Source organism: Oryzias latipes, chromosome 20 (genome assembly GCF_053564925.1).
Source record: "Oryzias latipes strain Hd-rR chromosome 20, Olatipes_Hd-rR_3.1".
Lineage (NCBI taxonomy): Eukaryota > Metazoa > Chordata > Actinopteri > Beloniformes > Adrianichthyidae > Oryzias > Oryzias latipes.
In genome coordinates, this window is record NC_136256.1 from 30,401,053 (window position 1) to 30,426,315 (window position 25,263).

Genomic DNA, 25,263 nt, shown 5'->3' on the forward strand with positions numbered 1-25,263 from the left:
CAGAAATGTTTGTGCTTTTCTATCAGACCTCACGTTCAAACGTCTCCTCCTGCATCTCTGCAGGCCGCCGTCCTTCCTCTGGACCTCCTGTGGCGTGCTGAGGTTCAAGTTTGGTTTCCTCAAAATTTGACTCGTCACTGATGCGTTCAGGGTCCTTTCCCTCGTTAACTAATTGAAAGAATTTCTGACGTGTTGGATGAAGGAACTCATCTTTTCAGTTCTGTGACTCTAATGATGAGACAGTTTTAGGATTCCCCTTTAATTAAAAAAACTTTCTGCGTTTTACAAACATTTTTGATCAAAAATATGTAATTAAATAAATGCAATCATGCATGAGCAAAGCTTTTTTCTGGAGCTTTTCCACATTTTCTTTTCTGGAATCACTTGGAAACCAAATCCAAAATGTCTGTAAACTGATTCTCAGTGTGCTTCCTCACTGAGGTTTGCAGTGTTGTTCCGGTCCTGAAGGTTCTGCAGCCCGGTCCGTTCACAGTCTGCTGGTCATCGCTGCCGTGCTCGCCAACCTACCGCGCCGTCACCATCCACAGGCCCAGCGCCACGTTTGCTGCCAGGAGCGCGCTGCCCGCCAGCAGCAGGAAGAAGCCCACCAGCTCTCGCTTCTGACGGTCGGTCACCACGGTGACCAGCGTGGCCTCCAGCAGCGCGTTCAGCATCCACTGGCCGTCCAGAGCGAAGCAGGGCACAGAGTTGACCACGGCTAAGGCGCCCGAGAGGGACACCACGTATCTGAGAGGAGCGACGGCTGAGGCCAAAAACGGTCATGAGGAAAACTGCCGCTGCAGGAACGCAGACACCTTCTGCCCCACCACTCATGGAAATGCCCCACATGCCGCCCCATCAGCATGTTCGCTAGGTCCGAATGGGTCACTTCTATGCCACACCCACAGGGGTAACCCACCTAAAACAAAGGGACAGACCAGGCTCTACCCCAAACAGCTATGAAGGAGCTCTTCTACCGGAAGCTTTGGGTTGCCATGGTAACGCAGCTGCTGGTGTTGTCCGACCTTTCCAGATTCATTTCTGGATTAATTCCTGCATTTCTGCACCAAAATCAGGCGCAGATGAATAACCTGACATCAGAGGAAGATCCTTTTCAAGCAAAGCTTTTAGGTTATAATCAGTGAGGATTTCCGTTTTTTGAAGCTAAAACAGGCATTTTCAGACCTCGTTAGGCGTTAACGAGGAGTTTCTGCTTCTCAGAGGAAAGGATACTTGCAGAAGGTCTCCAGGAAAACGGGGACGTGGAGGTGGAGGAAGCTGAAGCGAGGGATGAAGTTGGTCAGAGTCACTGAAAAACAGGAAGTGGAGGTGATCATTTCACAGAGCAGCTAAACACAGACGGGACGCCCTCTGCTCTCCTGAGTCAGCACATCACCTACAGCCTCACCTGTAATCAACACTAATGACTGTTTGTACTGTGAGTGTGGGGGGGAGTGCTGACTCGTACCGGCGTGCTGCAGGTGCGGCGGGTAACCCACAAACAGCATGTGCGTGTTCGGAGGGTGTGTGACGCGGATGAAGCGAGTCTGGTTCTCCAAGGACGGGGTCACGCAGACGCTGGCGGCGCTGGAGCGGGCGGCGCTGGAGCGGGCGGCGCAGTCGCGGTCGCTGCGGCACACGCGGGTTCCCGTCACCATCTTACGCACAGGGATGCAGGCGTACTGGCGAGGAGACGCAGCAGAGGTCACATGATCACTCTGTGGCTCCGTGTCAAGCTTAGCGTGGCGACAGCAGAGCAGCGGTCATGCAGATTACACGTATGAAGCTACAAACACGGCATGAACAAAGTTGGTATTTGGTTTCTGCAGAATGCTTCAGCTTTGTCACATGACTGGGTTTCATATGTTCCAGGCTTTTCCCGCCGTTCCACCTCGTCCAGCATCAGCTCCTGCCATGGCTGTGAACACAGGAAACCAAAGCACCTTTTCTGGGATTTTTGTGAACCTCAGCTGTAACAAACTGCTGCTGGGGGGGGGTTTCAGCATAGACTGCTGCAAAGAGGCGGTCAGACAGAGAACTGCTGCAGGGCGGCGAGCCCGCCTGCTCCGGCCTCCTGGACTTTAGGAAATTTTTTCTTTTTCGTAGAGGGAAAAATGAAAAAGGTCCCCAGATTTCATCCTTGTTTAAATTCGGGACATCAAGCGTTCAAACTGGGTCAGACAGACCGACATAAACACAGACATCACTCTATGTAGCTCCTCCCACATGCGGCCAGGGCGTCACGTTTACCCACACTCTTTGGACAGACGGCGAGCAGAGGCGGCCGATGTGTCGTGTGATGTGTTTGACGTGAACGCAGCTTCACAATGAAGCTCCTTCAAAAACATTTTCTCTGATGGATCCAAAAGATCCTGAAAACTGCAGTTTGTGCATCAGATCTTTGGTTCTGGATTAGCCTCGCCGTCTTTGTTCTTCTAGAACTTCCTCAGAGTTCTGGGGAAACAGCTGACACGGACTCTGATGAACTCGGGCTTCAGTGACCGGCCCTGCTATCAGAGTGGGTTTCTAACATTTATTTTGGGAGCTTCTGGCTCTGGGATGAACGGCGTAACGGATCCGTTTTCCAGAACCGACAGACATCGGACCCTGCTGCCATCGCTTCAGACGATTGCTCAAACCCAGTGTGTTTCTGTGAAATGAGGTGTTTCCTGGTGGAAACAGGAAGTCTGATCACAGCAGGAAGTGCTGAAAATACCGGCCTCACATGATGAAGAGCAAAGGCGGAGTCACCTCTCTGCTGCTCGCCGCTCTGCTGTAGGAGAAGCAGAGGTCCGTCAGGCTGCTGTTGCTGCAGCAGTCCGTCGTCCCGTCCAGACGCTTGAAGGCTGAGGGAGAAAAGGGAGGATGAGAACGCGCTGCAGTGGCGGCGGCAGCTGCTGCCGCTGCGCGTTAAGATGTTCTGAAGTCATCAGCAGCTGAACTTCTGGTGAAGATACCAGAAGGCCTCAGGAGAACATCGGCTGAGTCTCATGGGCTGAAGCACCAAAACACAGAAGAACAATGTGGGCGTGGTCAGCATGCTGATTGGATCTACTCAGAGACAGAGCAGCAGCGGGAACTCTGATTGGCCCTTTGCCACTCCGTTGTGCTGAATAGACTCCGCCTCCAGGCGGCCCCCTCACCTCGTCCATGAGCCCAGCTGGGCTGCAGGCTGGCGACAGGAACGCAGTACCCCATCTGCGGGAGGCGAGACAGGCGGGACAGACAGCCGGTCCAGTCCTCCACTCCCCGGACCGGACAGTCCTCCAGCGCAGTCACGATGTCCCCTACAGACAGGCCCCGGGGCCCGTCAGCGGCAGAACCCTGGAACCAACACAAACCCTCATCGAGGGTTCAGAACGTTTAGGAAGAAAACTCTTGATGAAGAAGAGCAGACAGTCAGGACTCTTCACGGAGCAGACCGGATGAAACCCATAACGCCAAAGCTGTAGCTGCAGTGGGGCCGCTCCACCGTAACGCCTCCAGGCCTAATGAACTGGTTTGACCTGGAATTATAGCTGCATAAACGATACTTCAACGAGCATCAAGCCTGCAGCCACAGCTCTGGGGCTAAAGGGTAACAGAACAGCTGCAGCACCGACCTGCACCACCTCTGTGACCAGAGCTCCGCCTCCAGTGGAATACAAGGGAAACAGGAAGACGGGCATCAGGAAGATGAAGGCCAGCGCCGCCAAGCACAGAACAAAGTTATGCCACACCCCTGCAGAGAGAAAGTTCAGCTCATGTTGGACGTCCTCACCAGGAAGAACTCTGCATTTCTCCCCTCGTTCCTCCCTAAAGCCCTCTGGACCTGTGTGTGCGCCGGTTCCGAGAACCAAAGGCAAGATCTGGAGGAGTGAGCCCTGGCTGTGCTGGCTCCTAAATGAAGCGCCACCAGCTACGGCGTCACTCCCATAACGTTGAGTTTCTGCCTGGCTGACCCTTACTTCTGTTTTTGATCCTTTGATCATTTCTTGGTCTGACCTTCAGCACAGCCCTTTGGACGGTGGTGGAAGGTGCTCTAGAAATGAGCGTCTGGTATTAACCACAGCAGGGGCAGAAGACCTGCAGTCTCCACAGAAATCTGCAGCGGAGCGTCCCGTCAGGACAGAGGCGTCCCGTCAGGACAGAGCGTCCCGTCAGGACAGAGCGTCCCGTCAGGACAGAGCGTCCCGTCAGGACAGAGCGTCCCGTCAGGACAGAGCGTCCCGTCAGGACAGAGCGTCCCGTCAGGACAGAGCGTCCTGTCTGACGACAGATAAGAGCGGGAAGACGCCGTTTCACATGCTAGCCTCTCCGTTCATCCAGACAGAAGAGACTCAAACACCAAGAACCTTTTGTCTGGACGGACGATGTCTGCTGAAAACAGACGTGTTTAACTTCAGACCAGAGGAACAGCTCCGAAGAGCTTCAGGAGAGGAGAGCATGCAGGGTTCTGTCAGGGAACAAAACAGAGGAGAACGTCTGAAGAACAAACGTCCTCTCATGGAAACAGAGTCTGTCCTGCAGGGAGACGATTCTGTCTCTGCATGAAGACCCAGACAGTTACAGCAGCATCACTTCCTGTGGGATAACTGAACCCCTCTGAAAAACATCCACCTGCTTGCTGCTCTTTGCCGCCCCCTGCAGGCTGCATGCAGCTGTTTCACATTCTTCAGAGGAACCGGATCAGCTCCAACCATCAGAACCAGCTTTATTTTTCCTGGTTCTATTATTGCCTTTACTCTCCTGTTATTGTGTTTTAGCAGATCCAGCTCTTTCACAGCTTTTTCAGGACGGGGCCTTTCTTGGGGAAGGACGGGGCTTTTCTTTGACTGAACCCCGGCAGGAAGGAGATGCTCTGACCTGCACAGAAGATGCGGAGCTGCTGGGCGGGTGAGATGAGGTTGAGGTGTGTGGTGAAGAGATCCACAAAGGCACCCGGGTACAAGACAAACAGGAAGATCCCGAACCCGTTGACCCTGACCTGCTCCCTGCAGTACCACAGAAGGTCAAAGGTCAGCAGCTGAACAGAGTCTGTCCACAGTCATTCTTCTCAGGTGGCTCTTATGCAAACATGAGGACCTTTTGGAGCTCAGATGTGAAGAAAGGACAGCGTGTTACTCATTTTTTCGTCTCGTTTTTCCCCTTTGGGGTCACGGGGCTGCTGGAGCCTATCCCAGCGTGTCATTACTTTTCTAAATTGGAAAAGCGTCTTTCCATCAACAATGAACAAAGATTTTATTTTCATGGAAAAAATCTCAAGGTTTTCCTCAAAAAACGCATGAAAGAAATCATTCTCATGGAAAAAACATTTACTCCAAAGGAAACTTGATGGTTTTGAAGAATCCGCGTTGTTTTTTCAGGTTAAAATTAAATCAAACCGCAAATCGTCTCCGTCTTGACCTCTGACCTCCATCCTCATAACTAAAACATGTTTAGAATTTTAACCACTTTTCTAACATTATCTTTTAAAATGATTCAAAACAGAAAAGCGTCTTCTTCTAATAGTTGTCCCTACTGTTGCCATGGAAACGGGCCGACCTGAGTGCTGCCACCGCGTGGCCGAGCTCGTGGACGACTCCGCTGAGCAGCAGCGCCGTGAAGAAGTAGACCAGCTGGCTAGTTGGCAGGTTGACACCGGGGACCTTAAATGACACAGGCCAAGAAGACAGTGACCCCCAATCCTGATGGGATCCCACATCCCTATGAGGCACCGGCCCAAACGTTCACGCATCGCCACCTCCTGCTCCTTTCAGCCTGAAGACCCCTCCTCAGAAAGAGATGAACTCACCACCACCTGCAGCGCCTGCTGAGCGCCAATGCGAGGGTTGTCTGAGGTCATCTGAGCGTATGTCTGCTGCAGCGTCCTGATGAGTAGAACCACCGAGCCCAGCATGGCGCCGACGCCGAACATGAGGCCACTGCTGAACCTGCAGACACAAAGCATGCAGCTCGTCTCTGCTACTGCAGGAAAGACCTGGGGAGGAGTCTGACTCAGGATGCTGAGACTCTTCTGCAAGTACAGGTGAACAGCTGGAAACCAACTGGTAAACATCTGGAACAAACCAGGAGAACATCTGGAACAACCAGGTGAACAGCTGGAACCAAACCGGGAAAACATCTGGAACAACCAGATAAACATCTGGAACCACCAGGAAAACAGCTGGAACCACCAGAAGAACAGCTGGAAACCTCCAGAAGAACAGCTGGAACAACCACATGAACAGCTGGAACAACCAGGACAACAGCTGGAACAACCAGGACAACAGCTGGAACAACCAGGTGAACAGCTGGAACCACCAGGAGAACATCTGGAACCACCAGAAAAACAGCTGGAACAACCAGGTGAACAGCTGGAACCACCACATGAACAGCTGGAACAACCAGGTGAACAGCTGGAACAACCAGGTGAACAGCTGGAACAACCAGGGGAACAGCTGGAACAAACCAGGAGAACATCTGGAACCACCAGAAAAACAGCTGGAACAACCAGGTGAACAGCTGGAACCACCACATGAACAGCTGGAACAACCAGGACAACAGCTGGAACAACCAGGACAACAGCTGGAACAACCAGGACAACAGCTGGAACAACCAGATGAACAGCTGGAAACCTCCAGAAGAGCAGCTGGAACAACCAGGAAAACAGCTGGAACCAAACCGGGAGAACATCTGGAACAAACCGGGAGAACATCTGGAACAACCAGATAAACATCTGGAACAACCAGATAAACAGCTGGAACAACCAGGAAAACAGCTGGAACCACCAGAAGAACAGCTGAAAACCTCCAGAAGAACAGCTGGAACAACCACATGAACAGCTGGAACAACCAGGACAACAGCTGGAACAACCAGGACAACAGCTGGAACAACCAGGACAACAGCTGGAACAACCAGGTGAACAGCTGGAACCACCAGGAGAACATCTGGAACCACCAGAAAAACAGCTGGAACCACCAGGTGAACAGCTGGAACCACCACATGAACAGCTGGAACAACCAGGTGAACAGCTGGAACAACCAGGTGAACAGCTGGAACAACCAGGGGAACAGCTGGAACAAACCAGGAGAACAGCTGGAACAAACTGGGTGAACAGCTGGAACAAACCAATAGAAAAGCTGGAACAACCAGGACAACAGCTGGAACAACCAGGACAACAGCTGGAACAACCAGATGAACAGCTGGAAACCTCCAGAAGAACAGCTGGAACAACCAGGAAAACAGCTGGAACCAAACCGGGAGAACATCTGGAACAAACCGGGAGAACATCTGGAACAACCAGATAAACATCTGGAACAACCAGGAAAACAGCTGGAACCACCAGAAGAACAGCTGGAAACCTCCAGAAGAACAGCTGGAACAACCACATGAACAGCTGGAACAACCAGGACAACAGCTGGAACAACCAGGTGAACAGCTGGAACCACCAGGAGAACATCTGGAACCACCAGAAAAACAGCTGGAACCACCACATGACCAGCTGGAACCACCACATGAACAGCTGGAACAACCAGGTGAACAGCTGGAACAACCAGGTGAACAGCTGGAACAACCAGGAGAACAGCTGGAACAACCAGGTGAACAGCTGGAACAAACCAGATGAACAGCTGCAACAACCAGGAGAACAGCTGGAACAACCAGGAAAACAGCTGGAACCACCAGGAGAACAGCTGGAACAAACCAGGAGAACAGCTGGAACAACCAGATGAACAGCTGGAACAAAGCGGGAGAACATCTGGAACAACCAGGACAACAGCTGGAACAACCAGGACAACAGCTGGATTAACCAGGGGAACAGCTGGAACAACCAGGGGAACAGCTGGAACAACCAGGGGAACAGCTGGAACAAACCAATAGAAAAGCTGGAACAACCAGGACAACAGCTGGAACAACCAGGTGAACAGCTGGAACAACCAGGAGAACAGCTGGAACAAACCAGGTGAACAGCTGGAACAAACCAATAGAAAAGCTGGAACAACCAGGTGAACAGCTGGAACAAACCAGGAGAACAGCTGGAACAAACCAGATGAACAGCTGCAACAACCAGGAGAACAGCTGGAACAACCAGATGAACAGCTGGAACAACCAGATGAACAGCTGGAACCATACTGGTAAACATCTGGAACAAACCGGGAGAACATCTCAAACAACCAGGACAACAGCTGGAACAACCAGAGGCACAGCTGGAACAACCAGATGAACAGCCGGAACCTTACTGGTAAACATCTGGAACAAACCGCGAGAACATCTGGAACAAACCGCGAGAACATCTGGAACAAACTGCGAGAACATCTGGAACAACCAGGGGAACAGCTGGAACAACCAGGAGAACAGCTGGAACAACCAGATGAACAGCTGGAACAACCAGGACAACAGCTGGAACAGAGCTGTGGGATTTTGATCACCGCAGTGATGAAGCAGCAGGAGTCGCGGTGTCGGGACTCTTGCGAACCCCCCAAAACAAGAACGCACGCAGCTTGAAATGGAAATGAATACAAAGGAAATCCCCCCAGAAACCCTTGAAGTCTGAACACAGGACTCACAGAAAAGGTAATTATCAGCTAAGATCAATGTGTTTAATGTGTTTATTAAAGATGCAATCACGCACCATATGCAGAACTTAAAAAAATAAATAAAAAAAAGGAACGGACAGTGATGCGGTTGTCGTCACAGCCCTACACCCATGCACACTCACACCCATGGTCAAATTAACCAATGAACCTATGAAGCACGTTTTTGGATGGTGGAGGGAAGAAGAAAACCCATGCATGCATAGGAGAACATGCTAACTCCACACAGAAAGGTCCCCTAACCGGGACTTGAACCAGGGACCTTCTTGCTGTGAGGCAAGAGTGCTAACCATGATAAACCTCTTTTCTCATAATATTTTTCTGGAGTTCAAGTTATTCAAGTTATAAACTGACCACTCAAATGCCTCATTAAAAGTAGGCGGAGCCTGCCAGCGGCCATGTGCAACGTCTAAAACGTTTAAGAGATTTTGTGTAGCCTTCCAACAAGCTCACTCCTGATTGGCCATGAGTGGTTGTCATAGAAACAATGACTGACCCTCACGGACTCAGACCAATCCAGTGCTCGACATAGCCATTTGTCCGCTGGCCCGGTCCTGTTTTTCGAGCAGTACGGACCACAAGACTTTATTTTTTACTTGTCCGCTCGGGCCACTAAAATATCTAACAATTAATACATTTTTCACCTTTTTCAATAAAGTATATTTTGCGAAAACGTGTAGATTTACCTCGTCTTTATAATTCACTTTTTCTGATAGTCCTGTGTTCAGACTTCAAGGGTTTCTATGGGAAACCTTTTATCACTCTTCTCCTCCTCTCCCGCCTGCGTGCGCGGCTGTCACTGCCGAGCACCACGCGGCACGCGCTCACTCAATTTTTTTTTCAAACTTTATTGAATGTAACAATTCAATACTAAACAATGTTAAACACCAACAACGAAGGAACAAGCCAGTGGGTTATTATTACATTTTAGGCAGATATATTTAAACTGACACACAAATCAGCGCGCCCCCTGGTGGTTTTTCACCGCGATGATCATAAATCCAACACCGTCACTGAAGAGAGACTGAAGCATGTCAGAGATGTGGAAGACATGGCAGGAATAGATAGGAATATGTTAGTAGTTATTAATTAGTAGTATGGACAGCAAGATATTTAATGAATGCATTGAAGATGAAACTGTATCCACTAAGCTTTAAGCTGAATGTCAAAGAATCAAAGGCAACTCAAAATACCTGAATCTCAGACTCAAATGGAGTATAAGGTCAAAATACTTAATTTTGTTTTTCTTTACAACACTGTAAGCAGTAAGTATTTCTAGTTAGCTGAATGATCTCATTAATTTAATTGTATTTAATTTTTCAATTATTTAATTTAATTAGGTAACTAAAGTAACTAAAAAGTAAATGTAACTTTGCAACAGTAACAAAAAGCAGAACCTTAAGGCAGTCAGGGCAAAAAAGTCAATAAAACTTCTTTACTATTGATTAGGAACAAATGTGAAATAGCAGTGATTAGAAGCAGCATGAAAACTTCTTAACTAGTGTTTCCTACTACACTGCAGCGCTCTCTTCCAAACATCTGAAACAGACTAGAGCAGATTTAAGTTTGATATGCTCTATTTTTAGTCATTGAAAAGTGTAGAAATAAGTGATGTCACCAGAATGCACCAAATTGCACCATATTAAAATTTTCCGGGGGGGCATGCCCCCGGACCCCCCTAAAGTTGCAAGCACCTGCGGAGCGGCGGGTCTCGCTGTGCGCGGTGTCGGGCCAGTAACTTTCAAAAACTACTGGCCCTGTGGGCCAGTGCAAATTTCTGGGCTATGTCAACCCCTGCAATCACTGCTTAATGACGATTAAAAACTTTAATGTTACTTTTTACCAGGTTTTGTCCAGGTAAAAATAAAGTCTTTAAAATCCATTTCTTTATACTTTAAATGTGAGTTCAGATTTTAAATGTAGATCTTTTGGGTTCTTGACATCTATGCTGTCCAGAAGTAAGGAAGTTATTTGAAGTTATTTGACGTTTTACCCTACAGGATTTATCTTAAACCCTGGCAGGGGGCCCCATGTGATTGTTCGCCCGGGCCCCCAAAGAACTAAGTCCGCCCCTGCTCAGAGCTCCAAAGGTGAGATGTCTGCAGATGCAGCAGAGTCCCTGGTCCTCACCACAGGTGGAGGGCTGGGGGGTGGATGCGGGCGCAGTACGCGAACAGTCGGTTGAACACGGTGGTCTGCCATCTCACATGGAACGGAGAAACCACCAGGCCTCGGCTGGAGAGCCACGACTCGTAGCTGACGCGGTGCGTGGTGGACGACTGCGGGAGGAGGAGAGTCCATCAGGAAGCATCTTCATCATCAACTTCTAGACTGTCAGGAGAACCGAGACGCTTTCAGACAAAAGGCTCAGCTTTTTATGACCCAATGTGAGGATCATCTGAAACATGACAAACAGGAAGTGCATGAAAAGACGTCAGCCAATCATCTGCTGCAGGTCCGTGAGGAGTCAGGAGATCCTCAGGGTTCTCCTCTGGGACCCGCAGCTTCCACCGTGATGGAGACAGAGTCTGCCTTTAGAAACATTCACGTTCTGGCGTTAACGGAAACAAAACCACAGACGTTAGGTCTCCGAAAGCTGCGGTGGCTCACCCGCAACAGCGTGTCCGTCAGGTACACCGCACACCAGCCGGCCAACACGCACACCAGCAGGGGCACCGGGATCATGGCGCGGCCCTCTCTGCGCTGCAGCCGCGCGGCTCCGTCCGCCCCTCCGCCCACTCCCGACACGCGGGGTAGAAACCTTCACGCGGGGCAAAAGCCTTCATGCGGGGCAAACGCTTTCATCATGTGGGACAAAAACCTTCACACGGGGTGAAAACAGCAGGAAGCTAACGATGCTGCAGAGAGAAAAGAGCAGCAACAACAAACCGTCTTCTTCTGTCTGTGGATTCAAGCGGCGCTTCTCTTCCGCCCCCTATTGTTGTGGAGGACCATTTACACGCAACATGAATCAGCCGTTCTCTCTCTCTCTCTCTCTCTCTCTCTCTCTCTCTCTCTCTCTCTCTCTCTCTCTCTCTCTCTCTCTCTCTCTCTCTCTCTCTCTCTCTCTCTCTCTCTAAAACTATGAATTAACACGTGTGGAATTATATACATAACTACGACAGTTTTAGGGGCACCAAAAAAAAAGTAAAATCACGAGTTTATATCTCATAAATTTACGACTTAAAATCTCGTAATTTAATTTAATTTAAAGTCATAGATTAACAAGGAGAAAATGCCAAAGTTTTCTGTGTATTGGAGCCTAGCTTGAAGATGAAATATGTGGAGCCTTTTGTGAAGCTTTATTCTCGGATTAAAGGTTTAAAAAACAAATCAGATTCTTGTCAGTGTAACCATCTTTCTGGGGTTCAGTGTCGGTAAAGCGGAGTATCATATGTAAAACAAGGAGCTCAGAGACACGTTTGGGTGTAGTGGACCGCTGCAGCCTTTATTTACCTTTTCATTCACACACCCTGAAGTTCATCTGTCACCTTACGTCATACGAACACCAATGTGGATACGCCCCCTCCTCCAGATGAAACGTCCCGTTTCAGCATAAAACAATAAAGAGGAATGAAAATAGTCTGTTATATTAGCATTAGAACATTGAAAATGCCAAAAACTGCCCCTCCTCGGATGGAAGTGTCACACAAACGTAGAGATCTGGTCTTTGGTGGAGGAAGGAAGGATTCAGGTGGACATCTGCCTGCAGGGACACCGATGACGGCTTCATCGGGCTGCAGAGATCCTGCAAACCAACCATCAATAAATAAAACTTTAATAAATTGTGAATCAAACAAAAGAGCTTCCAAAAGAGCTTCAACTAAGTTTAGTCGGTCTAACACCTAACCATGCAATAGTATGGAAGTCATTTGTCCAATTACTTATGAGCCCATGAAATGAAGGGATTGTGTTTAAAAAATGCTTTAGTTTTTCAAAATTTTCTGCAATATTTTTGTTTAACCGATGGAATAAAAGCTGAAAGTCTGCACTTCAATGGCAGCCAAGTTGTTTTATTTCAAATTCACTGTGGTGATGTACAGAAACTACATTAGAAAGAATGTGTCTCTGTCCAAAGATTTATGCTCCTGACTGTAAAGAACTTTTCAATAAATGAGTTATTGTGTATTTTTAACTTCTTAATCAGTACAGAGGTCTGAGGAGTTCAGCAGATTTCTCTGAGAGGTAAACACCTACTAAACCCGCCTTGTTCATGGTTGGGGTTACAAGACCCCACCCTGGTTACTAAGTGGTGAAAGCAGAGTCCATCCTGAACAATTCTCTATCACACACAGACACACAACCACACAAATACACACCCCAATAAAGCTGTGAAGCATGTTTCTGGACCCAGCCGAAACCAGGAGAAATGCAAAGTCCACACAAGATAAAGCCGGCCGGGTCCTTTCTGGACCAGGACCTTCTTTCTCACTGTAAGGCCAGGGTGCTAACCACTACAGCACAGGGCAGCCCTGGAAAGGTGTTGAATAAAATCTTAGTTTGTACTGCTTTAAGCCTGATGGTGTGTTATTCTTATCATGTTTATGACCATTTCTCCATTCTATTATATTCTACTCTGTTCTCTTCTATTCACTTCTATTCTTTTCTGTTCTATTCCTACTCCTAGAAACCTACGGTTTCTTAGGAGTTTGTCCTTACCGAGAAGGAGGGTCTAAGAACAGGGATGCCCAGTTTAGTGTAGTCAGTTTAGTATTTTCCTATTGAATTCTATGCATTTATGATCCTTTTGATTGTATGTTTACCTTACAATTACCGGTACGAGACGACTGTTGTTGTGATTTTGGGCTATATAAATAAATCTGAATAGAATTTAATTATTTTATGCTGTACTTTTCTATTCTATCCAATTCTTTTCTGTTCTCTTCTTTTCTACTCTGTTCTTTTTTATTCTGTTCTATTCTATTCTACTCTGTTCTATTCTAGTCTATCCTTTTCTTTTCCATTCTCTTCTGTTCTACTCTATTCTGTTCTATTTCACTTTTATTACTAACCATTTTATTATGTTCTATTCTACTCTATTCTGTACTTTTCTACTCTATTATGTTCTATTCTACTCTATTCTGTTCTTTCAATTCTATTTTATTCAACTATTCTTTTCTATACTACTTTATTCTATTTTATTCTGTTGTAATTGACTTTATTCTACTCTACTCTGTTCTGTTCTACTTTGTTATATTCCATTCTATTCTAATCTATTGTGTTCTATTCCACTTTATTCTATTCTATTCTACTTTATTGTATTCTGTTTTTTTCTATTCTACTTTATTGTATTCTGTTTTTTTCTATTCTACTTTATTGTACTTTCTTCTAGTTCTACTTTTTTCATTACTATTATACTCTGTTCTATTCTATGTTATTCTATTCTATTTTCTTTTATTCTATTCTAATCTATTCTGTTCTATTCTACTCCAAGTCTTTTCTAGGTGTTTTGCCCCCCCCCTGCACACTGTCCCCTTTGCTCACCTTCCTGACTCTCTTGTGGATCCAGACAGAACCTGAAAAGGACCCCCCCTCCCCCCCGTGGTCTGGTGAACCTCTCTGGTCTCTGACTGTCTGTTAGCTTCTGCACAGAACCAGGAACGTGGTTTTCCCCCCAGAGGTCAAGAAACATCGGATGAATGTTGGAGATGTCTGAAAACAGAGGCGGAGTCAGTGAGGAATTATGGGTAAACGTCCATCTCCTGTGACACTGGGCTGCTCTGGCAGCAGGTGAAGCCAGTGTGGTTGAATTTGCATAGTCTGCAGTATAGAATGAGTCGGGCGAGCGAGGCGGCTCACTTTACGAGCGCTGTGATCAGGGTGGACGGCTCCAGCTGGGAAACGGCAACTTCAGCCTCAAGAAGCTCAGCAGAGCTTCAGAGCGAAGCAGAGAGCTCATCTGATTCTGCAAAGCTGGGTCTGGTTCCACGCGGGGAGGAGTCTGATGTCTCTGCCGGCCAATCAGAGGCAGCAGAAGCAGGTCAGGTAGCTGAAGAGGACCTGGAAGAGAGCAGGCAGGCCAGAGCAAGTGTGCACAGTTGCAGGTAAGTGACCCCCACACACTCTCACACACCTTCACCTCGGCGGGATCCGCGCTCCTCTCTGCGGTAGAGCGAGGAGCATTCAGAGAACCGGCCTCTGCTGCGTTTGTGTGTCACGGCAGAAGTAGGACGTTACCATTTCCAGAGCAGGAGAGCTTTCTGAGATCCATCTGGGAGTTTCCTCCTGCCACGTTTGACTTCTTTAAGAAGGGTTTGAGCCGGCGTTTCCGTAGGTTTGGTTCACTATTTCAATGTGAAGATGAGTGGCGGTGTGTCTTTAAATAGAGTCCATAAAAAGCTCTTGTTGCTGCTGTTGATGGGTGTTTTGGCCGTCTCTGTGCGTGTCCATGTGTGTGGACACAGAGCAGGCCCCTCGGGGTCTCACCCGTCTATTTATAGGGAGAACAAATCCCAGATATGGCAGGAATCCTTCTGACGCAGCCGAGATGGAGAGCAGACCGCTGATAAGAGACAGAAAACTGAATGGAGGAGTGGAAGCCAGCGTCAGGTGCTAGAAGAGCCTGAACATCAGCTGGTGAGTCTCTGTCCTCCGACTGGAGCTGCTGGAGGCTTTACATGATGAGCTGCTTCATCCAACTTTAACATCTAATAATATTAAGAATAATATGTCAAATATGTAATGAACAGTAAAAACAAAACATAAAAATACAAAAAAATGAGAAAACACAATACAAAATGTAAAGGTTTTTGGAGGAAAACTCAATGATCTTTGAACAGAAATACTTAGTTACACCTAAAGAAACATGCTAAATGACAGGTGTTGTCACCATGGTAACAGTGTCAAATTAGTCAATTGTCATGAGGCAAACAATTGTACCAACAGTCACTAAATTTTCTGCACTTTCTTTTATGAAGCCGTCCAAAAATGTCAGCATGGATATGACCTTTGACCTTCTTTACATGAAACAAAGCAGCTCCCTTCAGAAAAGGGTTTTGTGAAAACATTGTGATCTACTCCTGTCCTGAAGCTGATCCCTGAATGTTTTAAAACATTTCACAGCATCTCCATGAAGGAAGATGCGTTTAACCCAAACGCCGGCTTAGATGCAGAAAGTAACCTCATCTGCTCCTGCGATGGCTAACCGTGGCCTCCGGAGGGGCTGAGTGTTCAGGCCAGCAGGGGGCAGAATCTGGGCTGTGGAGGGGAGGGGCAAGCATTATTGATCCAGAAACTGCAGTTGATTTGCCGCTCACCCCCCCCTGGAAATGTGGGTACTTCCATAGTAAAAGTTCAGTCAGAAGCTGCATCACATGTTTTAGACATCGTGATGTCAAAAGTTCACCTCTGATGTAAAAGTGGGAGGTTCAGAAAAACGGACATGTTCTTGAATGTAAAGACGATCAACGCAGACAAGAACAGCAGACTACAGAAAACCCACTGGAAGCTTTTGACTCATCATTTCTGAAAAGATGAGGATGTGACATCCCGGAAACTCTCAGAGTTACCATGGTTACTGCAGCCACTCAACACAGTTTGGAGCCTTTAGTTGTGAGGCCCAAACTGCCTCAATGAAAACCTAAATCCCACAGAGTTCAGGATGAGGAACATTTTCCTTTGGCTGCTTGTGTGGATCACAGGTTTACCTGGACAGGTGTTGGTTTCAGCGTGTGGAGGATCCACAGAGACTCCTGAAACGTTCACATCTTTTCTTCTGGTCCCTCTCAGCTACAGGTGATTTGACCTGGCACTGATCTGAGATGGCAGTAAGAAGGTGTGTTTTGGATGCAGAGAAGTTCAGCTGCAGACATTCATGTTCCATCTCCTCACAGGTGTTCAGACACTTTAAAACCACCCAGTGTTCATGGAAAGGCCAAAGACTTGCACAGCTGTTTTAACCTAAATTTGCACGACTTCTATAGCTCAAAGAAACAAGTGACTCTTGATGAAACTCAGCTGCTGGACAAGTTCAAACGACAAACTCCTTACTAGAAACGTGCTCCTCCTGCTTTGCAACCATGACAGAAAACAGGATTTTAATAACACTCAACCCAATTTGAAAAGTATTGGATTAGTCTTAGAAGACAAAACAACTGTTGCCGTGGCAACTACAAAGAGTTCACTATGTCTCTGACACACACACACACACACACACACACACCCACACACACACACACACACACACACATTCAAAGCCCTCAGTCAAAAAGAATTTCAGTAAATGTTTTCATCTCAAAGATGGCCGCCTCCCTCCATCCTTTCCCGTCGCTTTAGCTGAAAAAACAAACTTCACAGATTTGAAACCTGTGTGGGATTGAACACTTCATGCCGTCATGGTAACACTGTGGGCGGGGCAAACATGGTTGCCATAGAAAACCTGGAAAATGTCCTTTTCCACAGAGAACCAGAGCATGAACTGGATCCATAACTTTCTTGGATGTTGCTGCTTATCAGCCAGATTTGGTTTCTTCTCAGTTTTTTGTGAGGTGGACCTCTGGACGGGCTTCAGCAGAACCTCTCAAGTGTTCTGAGCTGCTTTTGTTTCACCAGCAGCTCCAGGGACAGTTTTCCTTGAATTATATTTTAAGCCCTTAATGAAATGTTTCAATTTGGATTCATTTGTATGATCTGGTTATGGTTAATGTCATTACTGATCATTGAGGTGCTTCAGCATCTGGACTTTGTGTTCAGAACCAGGTCCTGCTTTCACAGTCCTGACATGCAGACATGTCCTAGAACTCACTAGACTCCGTGCTGAAAAGGTTTGGAGGCTGGAAAAAGTTGGAAATTCAGAAAACTTGTAGCAGCAGAAAAGCCTCTCCAGCATCTGGGATGTTGATATTATGTAAAATCTAACATTGAGGAGAAATCTGACAAAGAGCGGCGGCTAAATGGCTTTTCCAAAAAGGTGCAGCTGAGAATTACAGAACAGGTGGAGCCACATTTGCATCTCCTGGAGCCGCACCTTCCATCACCAAGAATAGATGGAAATGAATTATGCAAATTATTGGTAAATGAGTTGAAAGGGGTTAACAAACGTTCCCGAGTACACACTTTGGACTGCTCATTGGTACTAAACGTTTAAATAAAGTATAGTATAAATAACATGAGGGTTCATTCTAATGTACACCTAGTTTGTCAGAAGATTCATAACCTCTGCTGTAACAGTCAAATCTGTCCATCACATGAGGCTCTCAGCTCTCATCTGTTTGCTCAGTAAAAAACTAAACGTTTGAAACAAAACTTCAGCTTTATGAGATCATAAACATCCCATCTTCCTGTCGGCGGTCTGATTTCAGCTGATTGATGGTCCACCCAGAGGTGAAGCTGGGGCGCTTTTATTTTGACAGTGCCTTTGTCTGCTGCTCATGAAAGATTCAGAGAACAGTTCCTCTACCTCTTATCTCTGCCAGGGTTTCTAAGCAACTGACACGCTATACCGGACCTTATCAGGCCCGGTCCCCGCGCCCCCCCACAGAGAAACACCCCCTCAACTACACTCAGCTAAATGTCTGTGACCTGTGCTTCCTGCAGGTCAGCGGACTCACCTGGAGGATTATGTCCAAACCTTCGACCAACGTTAAGGCCCTGCAGGTAAAGGTTTGCTGCTGCATGCCCACAGTCATGGACCAGAGCGTGCACGGACAGAACCGGGCTTTACGGGGGGTTAGAGGTGGGGGAGAGCATGCATGTGGGGCGGCCGTGGAGCGGCGGTAGGGCGGTCGACCCATGATCGTTAGATTGCAGGTTCGATTGCCGCCTTGCACGCCCATGAGTCGAGGTGTCCTTGGGCAAGACACTGAACCCCACCTTGCCTCTGGTGGGAGGCTGGCCCCTGTGTTTGGCAGCGGTGCCGCCACCAGTGTGTGAATGTGTGTGTGTGGCTGTGTGTGTGACTGTATGTATGACTGTAAAGCGCTTTGTGCCTTGAAGGAGGTAGAAAAGCGCTACATAAGTATACGCCATTTACCATTTACGGACAGAACTGGGCATTGGCGGGAGGGGTTAGAGGTTGGATGTCAGAGCGTGCACAAACAGGAGGTGGAGCTTAAGGTGCAGGCAGAGCATGCACAAACAGGAGGTGGAGCTTAAGGTGCAGGCAGAGCGTGCACAAACAGGAGGCGGAGCTTAAGGTGCAGGCAGAGCGTGCACAAACAGGAGGTGGAGCTTAAGGTGCAGGCAGAGCGTGCACAATCAGGAGGCGGAGCTTAAGGTGCAAGGTGAGGTCAGGCAAACAGCAGAGCTGTCTGCAGACCTCCAGGCGCTCACCAGCCTTCTTTCATCACGCCGCTCTCATTGTGCTCCTGTCTATTCACAGAAACTGACACTTTATAAACCAGCAGCACTAACAGGAGGGTTAGCTGTAAAGTATTTGTCCTGAAACATTTGGATCAAACAGACTCTATTTAAAATCAGTCCGATTAAAACAAAATGCAGTTTTTCCTTCCTGTGAATCGGTAAATGTAATCACCAATAATTATGCACATAGGAAATGGAACTTTAGTGTCACGCATCACGCCGTATCCCACTGTGATCGCCTCATCTTCACCGAGTTCCTTCATATCTACTGACACCAAAAGCTGCTGAACCAAAGGAACCCTAAGAAAACACAAAGTCATTGAGATGAAAGTCGAATGAGACCATCGTCCACACATGGAGACAGCTGAAAAACAGGGTAGAACCTTTTCAGGAGCAACAGACTCACTCCAAGAATTCATCCAGGAGGTCCCCACAGAGGAAGATGGAAAGCAGGTCAGGTCAGAGATGATGATCCAACAATCAGGAAGAAACGTCTGGACAAACATGGATCCGTGGAGAGTTCAAAGACACATTGGAGCAACAAGAACCCAGAGGAGCGTCTGGATGATCCACTACACCTCAGGACCGATGTTCTGATGAGACTCTAGAGGAACATTTTGGAGGAAAAACGTCTCATTTGACACACCTGGACTTAAATAACTTTTAAAGTAACAGTCAGACATGTCGGTGGAAGTGTGATGGTGTGGGCTGCTTTCTAGCCTCTGGAGCTGTGACTTATCGTTTCTGTAATTTCTAGTTTCTATCAGTTCAGCAAATTAATCTGTAAAATCCAAAAATGAGAAGAATGCTGAACGTTTCTTAAAAGACTTCACTGCCAAAAGTGAAACAATCAGAACAAATTTCAAGGACAGAGACGGCTTCACACAATTATTCAAACAAAGGTTTGGACACCTTTATTTTTTTCCTGTTCTGAAAAAAAAAATATTGCAATTTTAAGAACTGCTTTTTGTTCAAGGGTTTTTCCAACCATGAAAGTTTATTAAACATAGGAGGAGGAAATTCCTGTTTGCTGAACCTTAGGCTTTATTTATTTTCTAGTTTGTAATTTTTACCAAATTAAATGGTCAAAGAACAAGAAAAAGCAGGAAATCTAACCCAGTTTGCAGCTTTACAAAAACCTTAAATATTCTCAGTTCAATCAGGTATTTGCCCCCTTATTGTTGAGAAATGCAGTTAGGTGTTGAAACAACATCAGAGGTTTCATTTATTTCAAATATTTAGGAAAATGCAGATTTTCAGGACAACTTTGGCTGGAGCTTTAATGTTCAACAAACATCAGTTTCCAAAGGATTCTAGTTAAAGTCTGAAGATTTGTCACGGCCAAAAAAAAACAGGAAATACCTAAAAAAAACCACAATAATAATCCTAATGTCTTTCCAGCATCAGCAGCCGCCGCCGCCATCGCCGCCGCCATCGCCGCCGCCTGCACATGAACGCTGTGCTCAGAAAGAGATTCCTCTGATGAGATTTTGACCCCAAACGAGGAATTTTTAAAGCAAACAAACATTTTCTGTTGGATTCAAGCCCACAGCTCAACTCAAAACATAACATTTCTGGATCAGAAATCTGTCAAGATTATCGCAGAAAAGAAAACTTCAAAGATTTCATTATAGGTTTCTAGAGAAGATGATGAAATTCTGAAAAAAGATCTGCCTCATGTCCTCTGATGACTAATTTAGATTTTCCTAAACGTTGCTGGTTTTCTGATCAAAAACACTTGAAAGAGATTTTTGGTAATTCATCGCTAAGATTTCATAAATGATACCTCATATTAGAAAAAACATGTTTTTGTTGACAATAATTTGATCACTTCCAGCAGAGAAAACAAGAATGAGTTTGGTTCTGGTGTAAAATATTCCTTAAACGTTGGTTTTGTTGCCTTCAAGGTCTGGAAGTGTTTGCTGATGAATTTGAAGAAAAAACGAAGATTGAAATGGAAAAACAGAGAAAATGTTCCTACAGAAATGCTGCATCATTCCTAAGACAAAACAGAAACAGACTAGACAGCTGAACACAGGAGTGTGTAGCAGTTGTGTTGACATGTTCATACACACATGCATATAAGGAGATGACAACAGTCACAATGTTCTTAGGGAAACTGAGTGCACAAACAGACTTTTAGCGGCTCTGACCGAAGGTTTCATTGTCCGTCAGGCTAATCTGAACATCCCGATGGGCGCGCTGCGGCCAGGGGCGGGACTTCCTGTGAAAAGGAGAGAGGAGACAGCAGCACAGATGGAGGAGGTGAGGAACCTGGTCTGGTAACACTGGATCTGCACACAGATCCAGACAGAGAGTTGATTCTTAGTCCGATTCCATCCCAGAAAAACGGATAACTGGATTATGATCTGAGAATAATCAGACACGGGAGCTTCTTCTTTGTTCCCTTTAGGGGGCGCTACAGCACATCATTCGCTCTCATCTAACCTTCTCCTCTGACCTCATGTCCTCCTTCATCCATGACCCCCCTCTTTGGTCCTCCTCTTTCCTCAGCATCCTTTCTCCATCAACATCTCTGTTCCTCCTCTCAAACGTCTCCACCTGCTTCCCTGCATGGATCTCCAGAACATCCATGATCTGATCCTCTGATGGACTCATTCCTGATCCATCCTTCTCATCTGTGTTTTCTAAAATGTTCCTCGTTCATCACTTCTTCCAAGTTCTCCTGTCAACACATCGACATCTCTGTTCCTCTGACAGATCCTCCTCCCCCTGCTTTGGGCCACACCTGTCATACTTGTCCTCACACGACCCTTGTAGGTCTTTGCCACCTCTACCTCCACCTCCACCTCTACCTTGACCTCCTCCTCTACCCCCACCTCCTTGTTGTAACAAACTTGTGCTGTCTAGTTAAGTTAATGCATATCAAGGAGTTTTTGTAATTATAGTTGAACACAGGTAAGTTGGCTAACCTAGCTTTAGCTTCTGGTTGCTTCCATTCTGGGAACATTTGTTGGAATAAAAAAACGTCACTTCATGGAGTCTGTTTGTTTTTCATCACACTCAGGAAAAATCTAAAAGGAAAACGTAACTGTTGCTCCCTTTGAGGCGGAGCTAAACCCGTCCCAACCATCATTTTGATGAGTGTCTGCAGTGTCTTCTCCGCTGCTCCGCCTTAACATGTCCTAACTTTCCTTGGATTTAAAAAAACCAGAACCATGAACCGGGCCGTGGGTTCTGTGTTCTCTGAATGCACTGTGTTTTTTCATCATCAACCTTTAGCTGTTAAAGCAGGATAGAGAACCTGCTGGACAGTGAAGCCTGAAGAGCAGGACGCCTTAGTTTAGTCCAGTCTGAGGTTCAGGTGAGCTTCACACCTGACAAACAGTGGAGGTTACCAGAGAGAATAAACGCTGCATCCTTCATTTACATGTTCAGATAATTTGACAGTTTGACACACTGAATGCAACCGTCCAAAACTCAAATGTTGGTTTTTAAGGTTCCTCCGGAGCAAAGCTGCCCTGCAGCCCCGACACCAGAGGAGAAGAAGCCATCGCCAGGAGCGTTGAAGCTTCCTGGACCTGCAGTTAACCTGTCAGAGCTGAAAAATGTAAAGAGCGAACTCCGATGGGTCACCAAGGATTAACAGGTTAACACTCTTTTGCCATATTTAACAAGCTCAGCATTTTCACACCAACATATGTTCAAAGTTTCTGTGACATTTATGTCCCAAGTTCATCCAGCAGTGTTTATATCACAAAAACAGGCCTGTAGTTTCTGTAAAGGCCTCTGGAAAAAGTCTGAACTTGGACGCCGTCTGTGCAGCACACCCAGCTGACAGTTTAGGTTTCATCCCAATTGGTCGAGAGAAAAAGATGCAAATAAACATCAAAAAATAGAAAGGAATATACAGAAGCATTTGTGAAGTGTAAACCTTTCATGATGAAATATGCAAATCCAGTTGGTAGGAAGAACAAAACAGGTTTGTTCTTTTGAAGAAAACAGATGATGAACATTTTCCTCCAAAGCTGATGAATAGAAAAGAATTTTAATAAAGAGACAGAAAACTCAACTTCAGTGTCCGTCAGGCCTGGAAGGGTTAAAGGTTTGTATAAAAATTATAAATACTCTTTTAAATCATTTAAAAAGTACATGAAAGCATGTCTCAGAGATGAAGCCACAAGAAAATCAGGTTTTACAGCTTTCAGTTGTGATCTAGATCAGTGGTCCCCAACCCCCGGGCCACGGGACACTTGGCACCGGGAAATTTTGGCACCGGGACGAACAGAAAGAAAAAATAATTTCCATATTATTGTTTTTCTCGAAAAAAACGTTTTATTTTGAAAAGTGACCGGATTCTCTCTGTTACATCCGTCACACTTAACGCACGTCAAAGTCGCGACACACCAAACATCACGTGATACACCCCGCTAAAATGAAACCCAAACAACCAAAATGAGCAAAAAACAAGGGGAAACGGTCCAATGAAGGGACAGAAGAGGAACCTGCACCCGCTAAAAAACCTGGAAAATCCGGAAATCTGCCATTAACAGCCCCCCCCCCCCCGGTCCGCGGTAAACGTGTCTTGCGTTGTGCCGGTCCGCGGTGACAAAAAGGTTGGGGACCACTGATCTAGATAGAATAAAAAGAACATCCAGTATCAGGACTGTTGACATGCAATGAGCACAGCTCACCACAGGGTGTCGCTGTTTGGACCTCAGTCAGGAGCTCCATTAATGCTTCAGTGGGCTTTCAGAGTGAAGAAGTTTTTTTTTTTTTATTGAAATATAATCATTACAAAACTCTCGCAGACACAACACACAAAGATGCAAGGCACAGCTCTTTTCAAAAACAAAGATAAAAAAACAAAAAAAAAAAACCCACAAAGTATCATGTATTAAAGATATTTTAAAAAAATCATCATAAATTAAGATACAAGGCAATCAACAATCTGGACCCTAGATTTGTAACCATTCTGTAGCAGAGTTACAAATGTCATCAATGAAAGGATTTGAGTTCTGAATACATTTTAATGAGGATAAATACAATTTGACTTCATTTTGAAAACACAGGAGGTTCGTTCAGAGTGAAGAAGTGTGGCTCAGCAGAGACGGAAGAAACTTCTGTCAGAAAAGTTGAAATTCAGACAGAGAAGCTGAAAAACCTGTTTCTCTTTTTTAGTTTTTGGATAGTTTATTTGGAAAATAAAGGTTGAACAAAATCAAAGTCTCTCTGCAGAGATGGAGACTTCCAGATGACTCTGGTTTTTCACATCACTTCTGACTTCATCAAACATGGTTTTCTGCTGCGTTCATGGCGTATCAGTCAATAATTCATGCAGATGTTCCCTCAACATTGAACCTTTTTAAGGCTTGACCTCAACTCGGGACCAAAGCCAAGAGACGCGACCTGGACCAGCAAATGCCACTTTGAATGCTTCATGATGGTTTCATTTATGGGAATCTTCAACATTTTCATCCCCAAACTGTCATTTTCAGAGAAACGTCATGTCCTTTCATGAGAAAACCAGCTTTAAATCAGCTGCAACGGGTCACATGACCAAACTCCATATTTGAACAGAGAAGAACCTTCTCCTGGAGACCAACACTAGCAGTTCCTCACTTATCCTGCAGCTCCTGAAGACATTTATTGTTTTTTTTTGCAGATTGTTGAAGATGGACACTGATCTCTGCAGAACTGCCACCTGGAAAATCGGAAACATGACCTCTGTTTGCTGCATCACCTCATTTCGCATATTTATCTCTAATGACAGCTGATGCTGCTCACATTCAGTCACTGCTAAAGACATTTCTGCTGCAGAAAAGACCCGACGTTTCCTGGACTTTGATTGGATGTTTTCATGATCTTCCTCTGAAAGCTTCTCTAAATGTTGTTCATGGGTTCAGTTTTGTGAAAGCAGGTGTCGTCATCTGACAGAAATATAAAGTTATTTAGTGTTTTACTTCTTTTTCTGCAATAATTTCACTGGTTTGTGCTGAAAACTAAAACTAAATTTGCATGTTAATCCTGCATGAAGAGAAATGAGAAAATAGTCCATTTGTTTTGTTCTCTGGCCTTTAAACTCCATTCTACGTCAGTAATTCTGCCCATTTTTTTCAATAAAACACATTTCTGTTTTTAAGAACTTTTATTTAAATAACCTTTTTTTCAACTGTGGTCTTTCTTAATGACACACATTTTTACTATTGTGTCATGAAATGTCAGCGTTTTCAACAGAATAGACCAGGAAACGTCTCTTTTTACGAACAGCAGGAATCATTTCTGTCCCCCAGCCTCAAATGAAGTTTGTCTTGGACACAGAAAGCTGCTGCAGATCCGTCAACACATGTGCTGCTGCACCCCAACGCAGCAGCTGCAGCTAAGTTTAGCCGGCACAGGTCAGGCTGGGAGAGGAACAAAGCTGGGGGGTCAGCTGGAAAGACCATGTGAC

General features: G+C 46.0%; 3 protein-coding genes across 6 annotated transcripts in view; 1 reads left to right on the forward strand and 2 right to left on the reverse strand.

Annotated features, from left to right (window-relative positions):
- Positions 1 to 28: 28 nt before the first annotated feature.
- Positions 29 to 14,498, reverse strand: mbtps2 (membrane-bound transcription factor peptidase, site 2). 3 transcript variants are annotated; one of them, XM_078938715.1, is made up of 15 exons: positions 14,352 to 14,498; positions 14,037 to 14,204; positions 12,872 to 13,024; positions 12,009 to 12,300; positions 11,163 to 11,410; positions 10,683 to 10,831; positions 5,774 to 5,912; positions 5,524 to 5,627; positions 4,846 to 4,973; positions 3,603 to 3,721; positions 3,144 to 3,324; positions 2,752 to 2,846; positions 1,469 to 1,682; positions 1,234 to 1,309; positions 29 to 184 (listed from the first exon to the last, which is right to left on the reverse strand). In XM_078938715.1, the coding sequence occupies exons 5-15, from the start codon at positions 11,235 to 11,237 to the stop codon at positions 169 to 171; spliced, it is 1,296 nt and encodes a 431-aa protein (XP_078794841.1). In that variant the 5' UTR covers positions 11,238 to 11,410; positions 12,009 to 12,300; positions 12,872 to 13,024; positions 14,037 to 14,204; positions 14,352 to 14,498; the 3' UTR covers positions 29 to 168. The 3 variants fall into 3 exon arrangements, with proteins under 3 accessions (XP_078794841.1, XP_023805882.1, XP_078794840.1); XM_023950114.2 differs by lacking the exon at positions 29 to 184 and adding an exon at positions 244 to 747; XM_078938714.1 differs by lacking the exons at positions 29 to 184; positions 12,009 to 12,300; positions 12,872 to 13,024; positions 14,037 to 14,204; positions 14,352 to 14,498 and adding an exon at positions 244 to 747 and having other exon boundaries at positions 11,163 to 11,491.
- smpx (small muscle protein X-linked) lies at positions 14,456 to 24,957 on the forward strand. 2 transcript variants are annotated; one of them, XM_004081200.4, is made up of 5 exons: positions 14,456 to 14,596; positions 18,087 to 18,146; positions 21,027 to 21,116; positions 22,312 to 22,461; positions 24,478 to 24,957. In XM_004081200.4, the coding sequence occupies exons 2-4, from the start codon at positions 18,111 to 18,113 to the stop codon at positions 22,456 to 22,458; spliced, it is 273 nt and encodes a 90-aa protein (XP_004081248.1). In that variant the 5' UTR covers positions 14,456 to 14,596; positions 18,087 to 18,110; the 3' UTR covers positions 22,459 to 22,461; positions 24,478 to 24,957. The 2 variants fall into 2 exon arrangements, with proteins under 2 accessions (XP_004081248.1, XP_078794842.1); XM_078938716.1 differs by lacking the exon at positions 14,456 to 14,596 and adding an exon at positions 15,017 to 15,128.
- cnksr2a (connector enhancer of kinase suppressor of Ras 2a) overlaps positions 19,309 to 25,263 on the reverse strand; it is an 83,785-nt gene continuing 77,830 nt past the window's right edge. The window contains exons 24-25 of the mRNA XM_078938709.1: positions 21,005 to 21,075; positions 19,309 to 19,455 (exon numbers count right to left, since the gene is read on the reverse strand). Coding sequence (XP_078794835.1) covers positions 21,028 to 21,075 — 48 coding nt within the window. The 3' untranslated portion in view covers positions 19,309 to 19,455; positions 21,005 to 21,027. The remainder of the gene's footprint in view (positions 19,456 to 21,004; positions 21,076 to 25,263) is intronic.